This window comes from Chelonia mydas, chromosome 8, assembly GCF_015237465.2.
Source record: "Chelonia mydas isolate rCheMyd1 chromosome 8, rCheMyd1.pri.v2, whole genome shotgun sequence".
In the NCBI taxonomy this organism is placed as follows: domain Eukaryota; kingdom Metazoa; phylum Chordata; order Testudines; family Cheloniidae; genus Chelonia; species Chelonia mydas.
In genome coordinates this window covers 29,270,024-29,290,838 of record NC_057854.1, presented here as the reverse complement: position 1 = coordinate 29,290,838, position 20,815 = coordinate 29,270,024, and the positions used below count along the sequence as shown (strand labels likewise).

Below are 20,815 nucleotides of genomic sequence, written 5' to 3'. Positions count from 1 at the left end.
CGCTGCCTAACACTGACTCTGGCTGTTAATGGGGTTTTCCTTTGTGCTTGATCTAACCATGTGGTAGAACAATACAAATTGAACATGGTTCTGTCAAGCACCATGGAAGGCTGCATACTTTCCTGCCGCATGGCATGCTGGGATACTTCTGCTGTTTTCAGAAGCATCAAAAGGTGAGAGATTCCCTCATTCTCACAAGAAAAGTGAAAATGGTTATTTGTGTTCTATAAATAGACCCACCTACAGCTGAGCAGCCGACTCCAGGTTTCAGGGGTGATAGCCCCAGTGAACAGTAGTGTTTCAAAGTGGTTTTTCAAAGGGCCTGCATGCAGAATAACTGTCCCTAAATAACTCATTTGATTAATTGATATTAAAGTGAATACATTGGACATCTTGTTGATGAATTATGTTTGGCTCTGGCTTCAGTGATATTTCTAGCAAGATCAAAAATCATGTTAATTTAATTAGCTAGAGATATCATCATTTGAGTAATTATTTTTAGAGCTATTCCATGAACTATATTGCATGAACCACACCTTGGAATCACAGCTGAGGCTATGTTATGAGTAGTTATATGTCTACTACTTAACAGAATCTCAGGGCTGAACTAAAACTGGAAAGAAAGTACTTTGATAGAACATTTCAGGAGAGTCTCCATAGCTGTATGTCTACTGAAACGGAAAACACTTTCTAACATGAGGATGATATTCTCTAATGGTTAGAGCAGAAGACTGCGAGTGAGCATACCAGAGTTTTTTTTCTTGATCTGATCTTGACTGTGACCTTGAGCAAGGCACTTAAGTACTCTCTGCCTACGTTTCCTCCTGTGTAAAATAGGGAAAATGACGACTATCTTTTTATAAAGGACTTGGAGAGCCTTACATGGAGGCTTAGTAGTAAGGCAGCACTATATTTTGTTTAGAAGCTTTACTGATAAATTGTGCTAACGTCAGAAACGTTTTTGCTGCTGTTAAATTGTCTAAGCAGTTATTTGTAAGGATTGAAAACACTAGTATCAAATAACATTGAGAGATGCTGTAACATTTTGGGGTTCCGACAAGCTAGTAAGGGGTACCATCAACACCTGCCTTGCAACTCTGGGGTCCTATATGCTATGCTGCGGTGCCTCATAGCCCTTCACCAACAGCCAGCAGACAAGCTTTCAGGGCACATCGTGGCTTCCACCACCCAGTTACTTTTTGTAGGGGATTTCAGCAACCCTTCCAGCCCCAAGTTTCCTCAAAACTATCTCCCGTGTAGTGCTCAGTCCCTCACACTGGAACACTCATGAAACATTACAAGTTTGCTGTTCCTTTAAAGAGACAGTACACAGCAGCCTGTTAGCTTAACTGGGGTTAACACAACCTTCCCTTCAGCACTGAATTGGTTCACAGTAAGTAAAACAAGTTTATAAAGTGATACCAAGTAGAAGTAATAGAGATACAAGTGGTTACACAGAAACAAATGTGAAAATAAGCTATTCAGGCTGGAACTCAACTTAACAAACTAGAGTATTTTGTTCAAAATTTTCTCACATAGAAGTTCTTCCAGCATGGCTGGCTAGTCCTTAGCCAGGATCCAATCACAGGGCCCAAAGCGCCTGGTTTTTTTGTCTCCGTAAGTGAAGGATGACTATGGGGTTCTCGCTCCTTCTTTGCAGAGTCTAATAAACCTTTGAAATGTATTCTTTGAAAAGTAAGCCCTGGCAAAGTTTCTTTCCCCTGTTGGGGTACAGACACCATGCTGTCTGCTCCCTCGCTTGTTAGCTTTGTTCACCATATATGTAAATGTACCTTCGTTGGCTCTGCCTGACGACCAGACTGGTCAGACAAGCAAATACACGTTTCTTTGTCTAGGGCAGGCTGAGCTTATACGTTGCTTGCCAAACACATTGTAAGAACATGATTCTAGCACATATTTATAACTCTTTGTTCATACCCCACACAATTATTTTCTTGGCCCGTGTGTTACCAGCTTGTTTGATACCTTACATGGCATCTTTTAGATACAGATTATGACAACAGTGAATTAGGGCAATGAATACATCAGGCCTGACAAGAGTTGCTGACGCAGACTAGTGAATCACCAGGCCCTGGCTATTTTTTCCAATAAATCCGAAGATAGTGTTATCTAGTGGTTAGTTTAAGAAATGGCATCAGGATTCCTGGTTTGGTTTTGTTGTGTTCTCTGCCACTCTGATTTTCGTTAAAGCACTGAGAACTACATTTTCAGTTTCGTCCACTAATTTTGGGTGGTCAATTTGAAACACCTATGTCAAAATTTTAACTAAATGAGTACTTAAAATGGCATCCAGGTGCTTATATGTGGCCTGATTTCCCAGAAGTGCTGAGCACCCACTGGGAGCTGCTGGGTGTCTGGCATCTCAGAATTTAACAAAGAATCCCTATAAAAAGAAGTCCTTGGCCATTGAACTTTAATTTCTCAAGTTGAGGACCAGAAAAAAGGCACCCCAATTTAGTGGACTCTCTTGAAAATTTTGTGCTTAACTTTGTTGCAGTTTACCCTTTTGTGAAATGAGAAAAATCTGTATCTGCCTTCGGACATTTTATTGCTTTATCAGCTGCTTGTTGTAACAGTGCTTTTGAGCTTATTAGGTAAAAATTCTGTAACAGTAACGGGCACTTCAGTTTAATGCAGTTCCCCAATTACCATCTTTGGCAACTCCTTTTTAGAGGCAACTTAATTCTTGTAAAAAGAAAAGGAGTACGTGTGGCACCTTAGAGACTAACAAATTTATTTGAGCATAAGTTTTCTTGAGCTACAGCTGACTTCATTGGATGCATTCAGTGGAAAATACAGTGGGGAGATTTATATACATAGAGAACATGAAACAATGGGTGTTACCATACACACTGTAACGAGAGTGATCACTTAAGGTGAGCTATTACCAGCAGGAGAGCCGGGGGGGAAAAACCTGTTGTAGTGATAATCAAGGTGGGCCATTTCCAGCAGTTGACAAGAATGTCTGTGGGGGGGGGGGAGAGAATAAACATGGGGAAATAGCTTTACTTTGTGTAATGACCCATCCACTCCCAGTCTTTATTCAAGCTTAAGTTAATTGTATCCAGTTTGCAAATTAATTCCAATTCAGCAGTCTCTCGTTGGAGTCTGTTTTTGAAGTTTTTTTGTTGAAGAATTGCAACTTTTAGGTCTGTAATCAAGTTACCAAAGTGATTGAAGTGTTCTCTGGTTTTTGAATGTTATAATTCTTGACATCTGATTTGCGTCCATTTATTCTTTTACGTAGAGACTGTCCAGTTTGGCCAATGTACATGGCAGAGGGGCATTGCTGGCACATGATGGCATATATCACATTGGTAGATGCGCAGGTGAACGAGCCTCTGATAGTGTGGCTGACAAAAAAACTTCAAAAACAGACTCCAACGAGAGACTGCTGAAGTCTTTTGCACTGCTTCTATAGCTCTTCTCCATGGTTCACTAAGGTTAATTTTTAGAATAGATGAAGTAGTATTTGCACATGATCTCTAACTGTGCTTTTTAAGTCATACCATATCCACCTAAACCTCTGAGGTAATATGCTGATAAAATATTGCATGTAGAGATAGGGATACACATTTAACTAGTTCTGCAAGCAGATGGCTGCATTTTACATTAGTTTCCCTGATGGGAATAACTTAATAGAGCAGCCACCTGTCCAAGTGATCTCCAGGCTCTAGTCAAATAGTAAATTTTATCTAATCTTTGGCAGCTGATTCCTGCTGTCTTTCAGCCTAATGGATGACTTTGACTACTTGAGGAGGATGTGTGTGTTATTTATCACTTTGACTCCATGCTTATACAGATCACTCTTCTTTAAATCTTTTTTTAAACCCTTTGCTTCCTTTCTCTCCTGCTGAGCTCTGAAGGGTTTTCACCTGATCCAAGCATGCAGGTGGTGGACTGGTGCCCTGGCTAGATGGGTTTCTAATGGTTGATGCAGCATAGGTATGAGAGATGTGCACAGCGGGAGAATTGGAATTTGAAAGTTGCAAAGTCACATGTGGTAAATTTCCTTCTATTAGCTTTTCCAAAAAGGTTGAGAAAAATGTCTAGAAATTAGTATCTTACATCCCTCAAAAATATATGCTCCTTTCTACCTTTTTTACTAGATTTTCCACTCCATCACCCATCTCCCATTTACCCACAGGACACTGGATATTATGTCCAAAGCAGACAAAATGCCTAAATAAACAGTTACTCGCCACCACATTATTGCATTCACAATTATTCTTTCAAGGAATGGATTTATAATGAAAGTGACAATTGAATTTTTCAGAGGTTAAATTTGATATATTCTCAAACCCGTTTCTGGTCACTCCTTAATTCCTGGGGACTGCTCAGTGTGCGTGGTGTAACAACAATTCTGAAGTTCTAATGGTCTCAGATGTAGAGTGTTCTCCATCATATGCAGTAGTGTTTACCTGTCACCATTTTAACTTGTGCACCAGTTATGGGATTTTCAGGAGAGAGTTGGCTGTTACTGCAGAAAACAATAGAATTTAAGTATTTTTGTAGTAGTTATTTTTAAAGCAAATTAAAACATACAATGGGATATTGCTGCCTAATGTTTTAAGTGATTTTAAATGAATAAGGAAGTGTTGAGCACAAAGGTTTTCAGTTTTAAATATCTTCAAAGTCTGTTTCCAGTGCCTTCAGGCAAAGGTGAAAGTAAGCCGGTATGGTCCGGTACGCCTTGCCGGACTGGACCGGCTTCCCCAAGCTGGCAATTTAAAGGCAGGAGCCCTGGGCCCTTTAAAGCACCGCCCGAGCCCTGCCGCCACTACCCTGGGACTCCGGCAGCTGGACTCAGGCAGTGATTTAAAGGGCCCGGAGCTCTGCTGCGGTAGCAGTGGCTGGAGCCCGGGTCCCTTTAAATTGCCCCTGAGCCCTGGGGCTCCCAGCCGCCTTTGCAGCTGGTAGCTCTGGGGGGTGATTTAAAGGCCTGGGGGCTCCCAGCTGGAGCCCAGGGGCCTTTAACTCTTTGAAGGCCCCACCTCTTCCAGTTGAGGCCACGCCCCCGCTCAGGACTCCGGCGTACTGGTAAGTCCTTTTAAGTTACTTTCACCCCTGCCTTCAGGCTAAAAACAATAGCCAGATCAGACCTTAAATGAATTTAATTTCTCAACAGAATGATGACCTGTCTTTTTGCAGAGCATTCATCACCCTGGTATCTGTACTACGCAAAGCAGTGTGTTACCTGCTTTCCTTTTTGCACTGTAGTTTTAACCATTGTGTTATAAATTAAATGCAAGTCTATCTATGGGACTTAAACCTACAGGTCTGATGATCAAATTGCTAGAACTTTGGAGCTACCAGATTTCACCTGATTCCCCTGGTAAGGTGATAATGTAACAGGAATTAATAACGTAATGGTGCTATTGGATGATCATTTCTTCTTCTTCTGGTTAGCAATCATACAACAAGTAGTGATGTTTTTATCAGCCTCGACAGGGAAACTAGAATAAAAATGACATCAACTCTCAGAAGGCAAATTTCAACTTGGGTTTTAGTTGTTGTTTTTTTTTCCAGAGTTCTTTAAAAATGAGCTTGTTCAAATCACTCTGAAAAAGGTATTGCCTGTTTGAATTAGTGCTTTTCAACTAAGTGTTTTTTGGCAGTGACAAAGACCTTTTACAATTACAATTGGCTTTTGGGGGCCCTGGACAAGTTAAAATATGGTTTTGGTTGTTATGATCATTTGAGCATAACAAATGTTTCCAAAGAAGTTTTTGGTGGTTCCATAATGAAATATGAAGTGAGCAGGCAAGTATTGCATGACTAGATCTGTCCTGGCAACCCTTGGATTTACATACACATTTGTTAATACTTTTGGCTCCAGAAGCAGAGAGATCAAGTTTCAAACCCCATATTATTAATAAAAAAAAGCTGAAAAGTACGGAGTAGTTCATTGAACCTAATTGGAAAAGCATTTCGTTAGAATGGGTCAAAAGCCTGGTCAAAGAGGTTTGGCAATTACAATATAATGGCATGTTAGAGAATGATTCTCTCTAAGTTCAGTCTGTGCTTACCTTGATTGAAATGAACATGATTTAAACTGCTGTTATTTTCAACTGCTTTTTGTTTCATGTTGTTAGTCAAGATATCTAATTGTTGCAAAGTGACTAGGCTCACTTATGCTAGGTTAATAGCTAGTAAAAGAATCCTTTCTGAACACCCATGTTTCAAATGACTGCTTCACTTGAACACACCATCTTTTTTGCTGACACCATTAGACCCTCTGCCCTAATGCAAGAGTGAAGTGCACATGGGCAAACCTGACTGCAGCGAGGCTGTATGTGTGCAGGCCTGTGGATGGACCCCAAAGGGATAATTAGACAAGATTAAGAAAAAGATGTTTTAACAGGGAAGCCTACAAGACTATGAAATAATCTCCCAAGGGAAGAAGGAAAGAGGCAGGAGCCCATCCTCTCGAGTCATTTGAAAAAAGAGCTGGACAAAACACCTTGGAATGTAATGTAGGGAGCAGCTCTGCACTGGCTAGGGGAGACTACGGGGAGTGAATGGAAATGAAGGACAAGGAACTGAGGGGTCTCCTTTCAATCTCTTATTTCTGTGATTGTTAATTGTCAGGCTGTTTACCTGGTTACATTTCCATTTCCTTGCAGGTTCAGAGGATTACAGAAGTAAGTTCACCGGGGAGTGCTTCATGGACCTTGTCTGTCCTGAAAAGTGTCGCTGCGAAGGAACAATTGTAGACTGTTCCAACCAAAAACTCACCCGCTTACCCAGTCACCTTCCTGAATATGCTACCGATCTGTAAGTGGCATGCCCTCCAGAGGTGGTTATGGTGAATGCGACATTCTGAACATCCTTTGCACATTTTTCCTCTTTTTTTTTTTAAACTACTTGTTTATTGGACCTTTCAAAATGCAGGGCTGCTAATTTTTTTTTTTTTTAAAAAGGGTATTCCTTTGGCCTAAATCTTTTTGTAAGGCTGTGAACCAGCTCATTCATTCCACCTCAGAACTGTCTGCACACATTAAACTGTGAAGTGACTCTGTATATAAAAGAGCTAATATGTTCTATGTATGCTTTCTACTTTTGGGGATCCTTTCAGATGAAAGGCAAATTATCCAATTTAATGGAGTATAAGACAATATTGGATATAGCACAGTATCTTCAGGATTTGGTCCTCTTTTAGTGCTTGTGTCCTCTTTAAATCTTTTCATGTATTTAAGGTATTTTATTTATTTCCACTTAATACAAAGAAAAGAAAAGAAAGGATGCTGAGCCACATCTGAACCCTTCGGAGCATAGTAAAGCATGCACACAACAAAATTAAACTAAATTTAATCAGGTACAAATTCAGTCAGGGCAATATAGCCTGCTACCCACGCTCTCTGCCGTGTCTAATAGCCCTTGCTAATGAATGGTCTTTGCAGTACTTCTGAGGATCAACGGGCATGGGCTATTTCAGACCCAAACATGGGAAGCAAATTTCAGATCTAAGGGGCCATATAGAAAATGCTCTGCAAGCCATTCCCTCTCATTTGCACAGAACTGTGCTTCAGGTAGAGCACTTCTTCAGTGGCAGTATGGTGTGAGAAGAAAGAGATCCCTCAGGTAAGCAGGTCCTCAAGCTGTGTAGAGGTTTCTTTCCAAAGCAGCACCCTGCACTTTGAAGTGAAGGGATATAATGTTCCCTTCGTGGTCATCAGGGCCTTTTATGACAAAATATTTTTGACCAAATCAATCTCATGCCTCTTAAGGAAATTCTAAGCTTTCTATACAGTTATGTTTATGTGTTTTTTGTCTATAACGCCTTCTGTTGTATGGAGCTCAAATAGGTGGTGGATAGAGAGTTGGCAGGAAATTAGGGTGGGATGCTTCTTTTTGTTTAACAAAAGCCATAATTTTCTGTGTAGCAATCTTGTACACCACAGACACACAGCTACAGAGATCCATGAAGCATTAAGTGCCTTTTTGTTTGTTCCCACCAGCCGTCTAAATGACAATGATATCTCAGTTCTAGAAGCCACCGGAGTCTTCAAGAAACTGCCCAGCCTAAGGAAAATGTAAGTTCAAGTTCCTGTCTCGTTAATATCCATATGTAATATAATCCCTGCTACCTTGTACTGTGAAGAAGGGGAGGAGTCCCATTTAGACAGTCCTGTATGACAATAGTAGAATGTCCGGTATTTTTTCCATTTAGATTTAAGTGAATTTAGTCCTCAGTTTAGCCACAGACCAGGTGCGGGACAGGCAATGGCACCACAAGCTTCCCATGTTGTCCAAGTACTTCAACCCTTACTTCCGAAGATATGTTTGCAGGGTTGCTGTAGCTGTGTTGATGGCCCATGAGGGAGACAAGGTGGGTGATATATAAAATATATTTTATTTTATTGGACCAACTTCTTGTACTCACTAATATTCTGTAGAGTAGAAAAAAGCTGCTGCCTTTGAGGTTCTATAGTCCTTTATCAGCCCTATGCATCATTCTGTCCCTATGGAGTGTGCATATTTGAATAAGTCATAGTTTTGGGAGATTCACTAATATGAGATCTCTCCTGATAAATATTCTGCTGCAAGTATTAATGGCTTCAAATGTACCCGTTGGAGCTCTATTATAAAAGGATTTTTATGGGCTCTATTTAAATTTATCCTAGAAAGTGGCTCTTATCGGACCTTATTGTTGAACTCTCTTTCCCTCACCCAAATCCCATCTACAGTTTCTACTGAGTAAAATTACATAGGTCAGTCAAACCAAGTTTGGGGAAACCAACCAACCACACTTGCTCTCCCTAACGCACATTCTTTACATTTCCGCATGTTACTGAACATCTGGAACCTCCCGGCCGATTCAAGTCATGCAAGATCTCAGGATCTGACACACAAGCCTGGCGTGGTTCCTTTTTGTCAATTTGAAGGCTGCCAATGTTTCAGATGCTATTTATTTTAGATCCCGCACCTCAGGGCTGAAAGAGAACATGGGAGTTAGTCATATCTGTAAGCCTAGAACACCATGAAAGATACCATGAAGAAGGCATGTTGTTGCTTTTTAGTAAATGTTGGTGACGTTTTCAGAAAGCCCTGTTGCCTATAGAGGTCATAGTGCGTAATTACATACAGTAAATAGCACTGCAAAATAAATAAGTGTATGCAACTGCAAAAAAACCCCTCACATGATCATGTTTTAGTTGTTGGAAATAAGAGATGTGATAGTAGGGATCATTTCCTTGATTTCATTTGACACTTAAAAGAGACTGAGCAGCTGTCCTTCTTGTGCCTATAGATCTATAAGGAGTTGGGGCATTTTGACAAGGCAGCATTGCTATTCATAAATGCAGCATGAAACAGCCATGTGTTTTAAGAGCTTGTTTCCTATGAAGCAATAAATCTTCCGTGCTTTATTCTTGGCAGAAGATAAGAATGTAAGATTACAGGTGCAGTTCAGATGTTCGGATTCTGGCAATGAAAGGTCTGGCAAGGAGAGGTAATTGTGCCCTGAAGTTCATAACAAAGCATTGCCTCATATAGAAGTTCAATAGCAGCCTCCAAGCAGAGAATTCTCTAGCCATGCTGGTTAGCTGGGCTTCATTTTTTCCTGCCCTACCTGAAGACCCTTTAGTAAAAGGGTTGTCCCACATGGCGTGCTGGGATTTTAGAAAAAGGTATTGGAGAACATTGACTTCTTTAAAACAGTTTAAGCTAGTTTTCCTGAAAAGCATGCATCAAACTTGATTATGCCACCACTTTCCATGGTTTGAAACACTGTAGACACACACTTTCATAAAATGGCTTTAGAAGCATCCATAAAGCAATTGAGCCACCAGGAAAATAGCTCCCCTGTATGTCATTGCGTGCCCGTAATGGTTCCTCGCTCTCCTAGGCGGAGGGAGGCCACTCAGTCCAGTTCTGTCTGGCCAGGACCAGAGTCCACAGGACAGTCAAGAACCCACAATAGGGCTGGGCGACCAACAGTCATGATCAGGCTTTAGCCTGGGCTTGGGCGGCTCAAGCTGCCAGCCATTAAACGGAGTCTATAACTGAGCTGGGGCCTGGGTTTGAGGAGGCTCAGGCGGCCAGCAACAAAACAGTCTCAGGGCTGGGAACAGGCGAAACGTCCTTCTCCTCCGCAGGTTCTCCCTCAACTGTGCTGCAGGGCCTGCCTTTTATACTTCCGGCTATGCCCTGTACTTCTGGCGAGGTGGGGTGGGGCAATCTAGGCTCTGCCCTCCAGGAGGAGTGTAATGGTCCCTTGCTCTCCCGTGGGGAGGGAGGCCACTCAGGGTCACTACAGTGCCCTTTACCAAATGCCCTTTTACTAAGTGATAGGCTGCTTCAGTGAGTTGTACAAGGGGTTTACTTAGCAGTGTCTGTGCCAGGGAGACACTGGTGGATGGGGTTGCAGATGGTTCTGACTCTAACACAGCTGCTTATTGTGTGTGGCAGGGAATGTGATGGAAAAGATGTTGGTTAAGCCTTCCAGCCACCTACTGCTGCCACTTTTCATATAAAAGGGCAAGAAAATTGGATCAAGCCCCCATTTTTTCAGTGTGGGTGTGGAATGCAGACTGATTTCACTACCATTTTAGGGACATCTTTGAGAGGGTCCTTACCACATTCATTTGTAAGCACCACATGACCGGTGTTACGTGTGTCATGGGCTTTTCTATGGCACTCATCGCTGTAGTATCTGAGTGCTTCACAATGAATTTACTTTCACAACACCCCTAGATGGTACAGGGGAAAGGGTTACTTTTATCCCCATTTTACAGTCTGAAGGACAGTCAACCCCTGCCACCCTAAGGTTACGCCCGAGAGGTCTGGCTGTCTTCCCATCTGCGTTCAAATCATGCAGATTCCTTCTCCACGCTGCCAAGGCCAAGCAGAGGAGGCACTGAAAGCACAGGAGAGAGAGAGAGTCTCCCTGCTCACAGTCCAGGTGCCTGCACCCAGACCCTTCTCCGGTGTAGCTCACAGCTGACCAGAGCTGCAATTGCAGGGCAAGTCCTGCTCAGGCTTGGGCTGGAGCATGCCCATTATGGACAGAATTTTGGGGGACTTTAACTGCTAAAATCTCAAGACTCTAGGCAGCATGTGGAACCTGCAGTTTTTCATAGTCTTATAACTTGGCCAAATTTGAGGAGATTTTCACAGGAATGGCATAAAGCACGTCTCTGTGAACTTGTCTACATGTGGTTCAGTATGTAGGGTACGTGTAGCTACACGCCGCAGTGAAAGGCAAGCTGCGACTATACTCACGGTGGTGTGTAGCTAAATGCGGTATGAAAGACTCTGGCAGGGGTGAGGCAGCAGGAAAAGATCCGGCCAGAGCCTTTTCCTGCTGCCTGACTCTTTCACTACAGCGGGGCCAGTGTCCAGCAATGGGGAAGCAGCGAGACACTACACTGCTAAAAATAGCAGTGTAGATGTGGGTGGCACTGCTCGGGCATGTAGATAGCCATGTACGGTATATACCGTAGGATTCTGGCACGTGGGGCGCTCTGCTCTACTCTCCTAAGCAGTACCTCACCGTCTACACTGCTATTTATGCCCCTGATAGCTGAGGATGCAATATTGGTACTCTGCACACCGCTGTAAGTGTAGACCTACCCTGACACAAAGGCCAGCCCCCTGTCAAATTTCAAGTCCCTGCTTCAAAGCCTGGGGAAACTTCAGTTTTTCAAAGGTCAGCCTGAGGCAGACACCCAGCATGGAAAATATCTGCCGAAATGGCAAGAGTTTGAAAAAGTTATCAGCAACTGAAAACAGAGTCTTATAATGGCACGTGTCAGGCAAGGTTCATAGGCAACAGCCTGGCCTATAATATACAATTACATCCAGTGGTTAAAATAATTTGAAAATATTCCTTCTAGGCTGAATCTTAGTGTATGAAATTACAGCCTAGGATTAAATTGATTTTACATGTTATAGGGCTGCAAATGAAATTAAATCCTTCGTCCTAAATTAAATCCTAAAGGTCACTAGCCCATAATATCAAGTTAGGCAGCCTTTTATTTAGAAATTAAACCACTAAAATGAGCTTGCTGATTTTTGAAAGGGTAAAACTTCTGTGCCTATCATTTTTTTTCCTGATTAACTTCAGTAATTAACTATGTAATTCCATATATAGGATGGAACAGTCTATAGTATTAGCAGAGTGCTAGACGTACCTGTATTTTATACTGTCTCACACCACAGCAACTCTCTTGGTTTCCTAGCTGACGCTGCAAAGTGGATGCAAAACAGCAGCTGGAATCTCAGGAATAAGTGCTTGTGGGTAAGGGGAAATGTCTATAGAATCACTTGATCGGTGGCTTCCCTTGTTCCAAGTGTGCCAATAGGGTCTGCAATGTGGGGTCATTTTTGAACATAGAATCTCAAATGTCACCCATGGCCAAGAGTGTTTTTTCTCCTTTAAAATATTCCTAAATTGCCATCCTTTCTTCAAAACACTGACAACCCATGTCTTCATTACCTCTACCAAGCGTTACTGTAGTGTACTTTATTTGGTGCTCACCAGATAGATATGTCTTTAGCGTGTTTTGGAACCTAGTAGCCTGAGTGCACCTGAGTTTTTCCTTTATTTCCTTAATCTGCACTATCTGGTCACTGAGTGCATTGCAGTGTTTATTCTAGTAATTAAAGCCTTAAAGAGCAGTTCTACTCTGAAAACAACTCAATCTATCATCAGTTTTGTGAGTTCTATATTCACTGTGGCCCAGTGATCCCAAATCAAAATTGCTCAGTTGTCTTTAGTATGCCTAAAATGCTAAAAAAGTCCTTTCCTCCATAAGAATGACTAAAGTGCTTTTGTACTCAAACTCTCTTCTCCAACCAACTTAAAAAAAATTATAAAACCCTTGGGGAAAGAATCAACCTAAAACCAAGAGAAAGCAATTGACATAGTTAAAAATTTAACTCCTAACACAAGCAGTATTTTTACCCTGAAACAGGAGAAGTTCCAGAGACTCCATAAATTCCACTAGGGACTGTGCTGTTATCGATTTTATGTGGAAAGTGCTTACATACTACAGTGATGACTAGCAGGATAAAAACCTAAAAGAGCATTTAACCCAGCAATTAGCACTGGATAAACAATTCTGTTGATGTATGACCCAGAATAGAATCCATCTCCCTTTCCCATAACTATGTTAACTCTGCATGACCAACAGGTATAACACCATTATAAACTTTGCCCACTAATGTAAATAGATAAGACTCTGAGCAGTAGCCCTCTAAAAATGGCACCTTTATACCTTAATAGCTCTACGCTCTGTGTGGTCAGAGACACATTTTGATATAATATCTTGATAGGCCAAGTCTTCCAAGAGACTCCTTTTTTTCCTCCTCTCCCAAAATGTGGGTGCAGGTTTAAACTTTACCAGCAGGTACAAGTTAGAGAGCAAAGTCTTTAATGATGACCAGGCTTTGTATGTGTTCCCCTTTGTTTCATGCTTGTGCACATTAGTGCTTGCAGACATGCCTCAAGACCCATTTCCTTTTCAGCTGTCCATGCATTTTTGGTGGATTTTATTGCATGGTAGCAACAGGATGTTAGGGGTTATCACTACTACGTAAAAACAGCCAAATTAACCAGAGCTCTGTAGATGCAGAACATTGATCCTGCTAGTCTTTGTGCATTGTGCCTGACAATTGCACCCCAGCACAAGTGCTGGTGGAGGCCACCTGTGAACAGAAATGAGATATAGAGCCCTCGGCTTAGTACACAGCAGTGGTACACAGCAGTGGGAATTAGTGGTATCAAGCCCTTTTCTCATATGCACAAGTACAAAGCTTTAAAAAAAAAAAAAAAAAAAAAGGACAGGGTATAGGCAGAGAATGGACATGTCTGTGGAGTCATGGCCTGAACTGATCTTTATAGTAATGAAGCCCTTAGCCATGCCTCACTCCTGCAACTGCGAGGCAGGAGTAAGCTGGCAGCACACAGTGGACGCTCATTAATCCAGGGCTGGGTTCCACTGCGCTCCCTATTCCCTTCATTTTTAACCTTACATGTAACACTATGCACCAGGGTTGTGCTGGACAAAACACTTGTTGTAATACTGGATGGTAAAGTGACTCTTACCATTAACAATAACAAAGGAAATCCCCTCTCAAGCTACGTGAGGTACATTTATGCACCCCATTTCCACAGTATCTGAGCACCTCACAATCTTTGCATATTTATGCCCATTTGAACTCCCATAGTTCTATGTGGTAGCCTAACCTATTTGTATGGAGAGGCAATGGCATCCGCTTTCTCCCCTAGAGATGGCACGTGCGGGCAGTTTTCACTTTGGAGCCTTTGTCTGTTCTGTCAGTAAGCCATGTATTTAAATGGTCCCAAAGGATTCATTGACCCCTGGATTTGGGAATCAAATGTGTCCAATTTTTAAGAAGTCTCTCAGTACAAATTTACATGATAGCTCATCATGGATACAACAAAGCCAGTACAGGGTCTATCTAATAAAGTTGAGCTGCATGCATATTTGAAAAAGACCCCAATTATTATACTCCCATTCTGAAGTGGATGCACGGGGGAATGGATCTTACACTTTCTAGAGCTGTCCCAGATATTTATAAGTGGAGGTGGGGGATGTAAATCAGAGCCAATATAGGCACAGGAAAGTGGATGGTGATTTTTCTGAGGTCGGCCACTTGTCAGTGTCGGAGCTGGAAACAGAACTCTTAACCTGCAACCTCATGTTCTAGTCACAAGGCCACATTCTCTCCTGGAAAGTAGGTTTCAGACTTTTAAATCCAATTCACAGTTTGTTTGTTTGTTGTTTTATTTTTCAAAAGAAAGAAGGGTACTGGATTGTTTGGACTCAAGGATTTTTAAGTCCAGGTTGGATATATAATGGCAAAGGTGGTGAATAGAACTGGTGTGGAATTTTTTGACTAAATGGTTTTTAGTCAGAAAATGCTGACTTGTCAAATCAAAACTTTTTGCAAGAAGGGTTTGGCATAATGAAACTTTCACTGAGAGAGGTTTCCTCAGGTCCAGGATGGAATTTCTGGTCACGACAAGAAACAAAGGCCCTAGGATAGCCTGGTGGCTAAGGCATTCATCTGGGATGTAGAAAACCTGGGTTCCAAGTCTTTGCTACAAATGAAGAAGAACTGGGATTTGAACTGGGTCACTCGCATCCCAGATGAGTACACTAACCCACCAGGCTATTGGCTCATATGGCCATGTGTCTCTCTCGCTCTAATTTTTTGTGAAGTTTCTGAAGGTCTCGGTTTCCTCCCACTGTGAAACAGGGAAGATTTTCTGAAATTTCAAATATATTTGTGGGATGGGAAAATTATTTCCTGTTCAGCTCTAGTGGTGGGTAAGCCTACCCTTTGGTTTTCTGTGTCTCTGAACTAGCCTGAATTATGGTTCTCGGTGTCTCTGAAACTTCCTTTGCTCTGAGTGGCTTAGAATTTGGATGTTAGGACCCTGAGCCCCTCATGTCTAGGTAATACAGGATCAAATCTAGCTGCAGTTGGTAGTGACCAAAGTTATTAATTGGGCTATGTCAAGGAGTTGGAGGGCTGACTCTAGAAGACAGATATTCATGTCTCTGAACTGCCTGTGCCCCACCAGCAGTCCCAGCAGAAAGACCAATGGGCATGGAGCCAGGAGGAGAGGCTGTATGGAAGGGTCAAAGTGCACCAGTAGGGCTGCATGAGGAAACCTATATTACTGCCACTTGTAGTATGACCTGCTCACCAGATAGAGATTAGCCCAGCATTATTTGCCCCCAACAAATTTACTTAAAAGAAAACTCATGTACCTCTGTAAAACAAATCCAGAGTAACAGATGGAAAATAGGATAGAGCTGGAAGGTTGCCAAGACTGATCTAATATTATTTCAAAGCACTTGTTTCAAGTATGATTTGGGATGGAATCTCAGCATTCCTGAAGGACACGGCTTTTAATGTTTGAAATAGTAGAAGTCTGCTGTGAAGTCAGAGTTTTTTCAGATGTTTATTCCAGATGGAAACATACCATTTTCACTATGAATTTACATTGTCACCTCTGAAAATGGTAACCTGTTTTTTGTCCAAATTATAAGACAAGAATAGTTAAAGTTTTGCTGCTTTTTTTTCTCGCCATTTTGCCATCAGGGAGAATCTTTTTAGGCAGCTTGAATGTGAAAAGTCCCTTATTTCCAAGGTCTAGGATTCTGGTAGATCTTTCAAAATTTCAGTCAGGCTTCAGGGTCGCCTTCACATAATGGTAGATATTTGTAAAGGGCAGTTGTTGTCAGTTACCCATCTCTTTTTTTTAAGTCTAATGGGGAGGAAATGGGTTCAAGAAGACAAATAAGGGAACCGATCTTCGTGAGACGTCTACTTTGACTATGATCCCAGTGGGATTACAGAACAGTCTGATCTCCATTTACTGTTGTAAGCCTGGTCTTTCCTCTCCTCTACTGTTTGGCTTATCTTATACTATTTAATATTGAATTTTAAGATCTTCAGGGCTGGGGATATATTTTTGTCTATTCTGTAAAACACCTAGCATGTTTTTGGACACTTAAAAACTAGTCATGTGCACTGCTGGTGAACGGAGCAGAGTTCAACAACCCAGGTGGTTGAAGTTCCATTTCTACAGTAGTGACTCTGTTGACAGTGAAAGGTGCAAGCTTTGACACAGTGTCAAGTAATATGCCTTATTTCTGATCTGATTGGTGTGTCCTATTTGTAGGGTGAGATGGTAAGGCCTTCTCCAGTCTCTGGCCAGCCTACTGATTGTGTTTGGTTTTTGCAACATGGGTATATGTCCTCCAGGAAGTGGATTACAAACATTCTTTTACATGCCTTCAGATAGTAATGAAACCTAATCACTACAAGTGTGGGTTGGATTATAAGTGGTGAACTACAGGTCAAAGGTGTTGTATGAATTACCAGTCAGAGAACAAAACAGCAAATATGCATCACTCCATAGTCACCACCAGGGAAAGGGAATCACTGGGAGCAACAGGAGAAGTAACATAATGTAGGGATTCAAAACAGACACAAAAGAGATACTGAGTTATCTTTCATCAGACAACAGTTCAGCCCCAAATTAAATTCATATGTCATAATATCCATACTAGGCTGGCTTTGACACTGAACATAAACTCTTGTCTTCACAGCATGGATGAAAGTACAAAGCACAAGAAACTTTTGGAAATCCACACACACCCCCTCCCCAAAAAAAAGTATATATATTTTCGTGATTTTTTTCCATCTTATAGTTGGCATTCTTTCTCCTCCTTGCTGACTACAGAACGCACAAGAGGTGATGGGTCACATGCTGTATGGCCCAGTATCTGACAGTCGTTCAGGAGACATAAACCAGCTTACCACAGTTTACCACATGAAACCCATCTCCAGTCTACAAAGTTCCTTTCATTCAGGGACAAGTTCTGCAAAGAGCAAGCCCCACAGTGTTTGTTTGAATCTAAGGCCAGAATTGTACTGCTGCCATGTGTTCCATTAACTTTTATCCTAATCAAACTGTCCATTCTTCAGAAAAGCATGGTCCAGGCACAAGTCCAATGCCTTCTTGTTTGCTTGTTTTCCCTCATTTAGGCACAGATTCGGAATCCCTTACTTGTGTTGAATAGCAATGGGACCACTTCTGCAATAAGGTGCTTCTCAATATGAGTATCGGTGTCAGAGTCTGGCCTTTAGATAGTATGCTTTTTGGAGAACAGAAATGTGTTTTATGCATGGCCCTATACTTCAGAGCCTTATTACAAAGAATAGTGCTTACTATTATGAGCAGTAACTCTGAAGTCAGTAGGATTATTCAGAATAGCATGCACTGAGCCTCATAGTAAATGTTTGCAGGGTTGAGCCCTAAGGTTCTGAAGAACTTAAGGCCTGATTTTCATAAATAAGAGTAGCCTATTTTAATAAATCTCTAACAGCATTTTATCAAATGGAAGTTTTCAATCCATTTGGCTTTTTTACAAATACAGCACATTCAGCCCAGGTTTCATTTCAGGTTTAAACCATTTTGTAGTTTAATTACTTTGTACATTTACATTCATCGTTCCCTTCACATCTGATTTTGTTTCTCTACTTCATTATTGCTTACACATTTAAAGCCAGCGTGGTGTTTGATGCTGTACAATAGACCCAAGTAAAGATGGTCCATATTTCAGGGTTATGTGCTCTGCTCCCTGTGATTACATAAGGCTTGCAGGAGCTGAGCACTCTGGTCCCAGTCCAGCAAAACCACTTAAGCAGGTGTTTAACTGTATGCACAAGTAGTGTGCCAGAATGCTCTGCACCTTGCAGGATCAAGCCCATTAAGAGCCTGATTCAGACCAGGTGTGACGGTGCAGTTCCTTTGACTTTGGTCTCACGTGCTTACCTCAGTTCTGTCTCCTATCTTGGTATGATTGTGTTTGTGATAAATGGTGTGAAAGGGGAGCTGTTTGTACGTTATGATTTCAAACTGCTGCTTGCCCTCTGTTACAGACTGAAAACCTTGCTGGATAATTTCTGCAAAGCACATAGTCTTCATTAAGCCTCTCTTTCCCTTGTGCTGACAAATGTTTGGAACAAGACAGTAATCTTTTTCCTATTACCTTTGCTTTCCCCCACCAGAAACCTGAATAACAATAAGATCAAGGAGATCCGAGAAGGTGCCTTTGATGGGGCAACAGGAGTGCAGGAACTGATGCTGACGGGGAATCAGCTGGAATCTGTGCAAGGGCGAATGTTTAGAGGCCTCACAGGACTCAAGACAATGTAAGTGTGAAATCTATGTCTGACTGCTGAAAAATATGGCTGCTTGTTTGGAAGAGCTTGGTTACAGCCATACCTAATTACACCACAGTTATTAGACAGTAAATTCTTTGGGGCAAGGAATGTATCTTACTGTGTTCACAAAGCACTGTGTATTTTTATGGTACTCTGTTTCTTTATAAACTGATTTTCAAGGATTAGTAAATTGACAGTAAAACTCTTGAGCCAAAGCTCAGTGAATATAATCATTTAGCTATTTTAGTTAGTTAGTTAGGTAGTTAGAATTAATTAAGATCCTTTCTAAAATTCTACTTTTTAAAATTCGCTTTGGTATAATTCACTGTGACATTATCTGTGATTATGTCAGAGACATATGGTGATCATAAAATGCAATATGGTCTCATGGTGAAGACACTGTTCTAGATTCCAGTATATTAAGGGTTAAATTCCCAGCTCCACCACAGACTTCCCATATGGCCTTGTGCAAGCCACTTAATATCTCCGTTTTTTAAGTTTCCAATCTCTCATAAGTGTTAAGGATAAATTCTTTAATGCATGTGAGGTTCCTACAGTGATGGGGCCACATAAGTGCCTAGACCTATAGACAAACAGCAGACACTGGAAAATGGATCACAGTTTGCTTCTGCTCCATACACCGGAGATAAAAGTTCCAGTAAAATCAGAAAGAATGATGGCATGTAATTGACAACTTAACAAATATCCTGTTTGCACAATCTCTCTGTTCTAGGAGGACATAACATCTGAGCAATGTGACTTCCCCTGTGATTGGTTCCAAAATGTCAAGTGCAATTTTAAAAAAGCTCAGTTTGGTCACAGCAACAAGTGTTTCTTACTTTGCAAAGTATTATAGTTCCAAACCCTTCACTCCTTACTCAAGCAAAACAACCCTGACGTGACTTGGAGGTTTGCCTGGGTGAGGACCTCACAACTTGGCCCGTAGAGACAAAAACTGGAGAACTTTTCCTTCACTGTTCCTTCAACTTTTGCTTTTCTTTGGCTTAGTCCATCTGCTGTGCGTGTTTTACTGAGAAACTTTTAAATACTGTTTGTGGATACTAAATTAACTTTTTATGCTATGAAAGCAGCTCATGGCAGGGCTCCCAAACAAAATAAGTATTTTTTCATAGAAAGATATTTAGCATTTGAGCTATGGTGCTGACCTGACCTGCCTTTCCCCCAAGCTGCTAAAGCAGTCTAAATATACACAGCATGAAATGAAAATCTGTACGTATAAGTTTTCCTTCAGAAAGGGCACCCAGTGTGTGTATAGAATCCAGAGTTGGCTTCAGAGACATATATTTGGATCTATAAACCTGCATTCTTTGAGCATAAAAACTGTAGCCTTAAACCAAGAGGCCATGTTGGACAGAGGCGTGCATTGATTTTGAAAATCCTGTGTGCTTCTATAAATGTATTAAATAGTTATAGAGATGAACAGACATTTAAAAACCTTCCTAGCTATGTGAAGTTACCCTCTAAAACTTATAGAATCCAAAAAACACGTCATTCTGACATATGACTTCAATATAATATATTTCCAGAACTGACCTAATCCAACCAGGTCTTAGACACCCCCTTCTCTTATAATAGCATGTTCCTTCTAGAGTTTGTGCCATAGATGGAACCGTTGCATGAAGGGACAAGTTCCTCCCAACTTTTTGGTGTCCTGTTAATATCTCTTGTCATGTGCTTTTTGGTCTCCCCATTTTTAACATGCTCTGTTTAACCACTGTTTATGGCACTAGAACCCATCTATTTATATTATAGGTGACTGAGGTGATAACTGGATTTGGAAGTATATCCACTTAAAACCTAGTGTCAAGTCATGGCCTTTCACACCTACTGTCTGATTAGAATGTGAATATCTATATCTGTCTTGCTAAATCTAATCTCTCTCAGGCAATGGGAAAGTACCTCCTATCAATGTACTATCCAACTGCCTAGCTGGCTGGTGTCAGTGGGGGATGTGAACACAGGGTATACTGAACTCAATGCAGACTTCCTGGATTTCAGAGCAGAGAATTATATCCCCTTTAGTTTACATGCTTAGATTATTGGAGTGGGAGCACAT

General features: G+C 41.4%; 1 protein-coding gene across 2 annotated transcripts in view; it reads left to right on the top strand.

Moving 5' to 3' along the window:
- SLIT3 (slit guidance ligand 3) overlaps positions 1-20,815 on the top strand; it is a 798,441-nt gene that overhangs the window by 608,903 nt on the left and 168,723 nt on the right. For both annotated transcript variants that reach the window (XM_037906776.2, XM_043553076.1), the window contains 3 exons: positions 6,648-6,798; positions 7,983-8,057; positions 18,583-18,726. In XM_037906776.2, the coding sequence (XP_037762704.1) occupies positions 6,648-6,798; positions 7,983-8,057; positions 18,583-18,726 (370 nt within the window). The remainder of the gene's footprint in view (positions 1-6,647; positions 6,799-7,982; positions 8,058-18,582; positions 18,727-20,815) is intronic.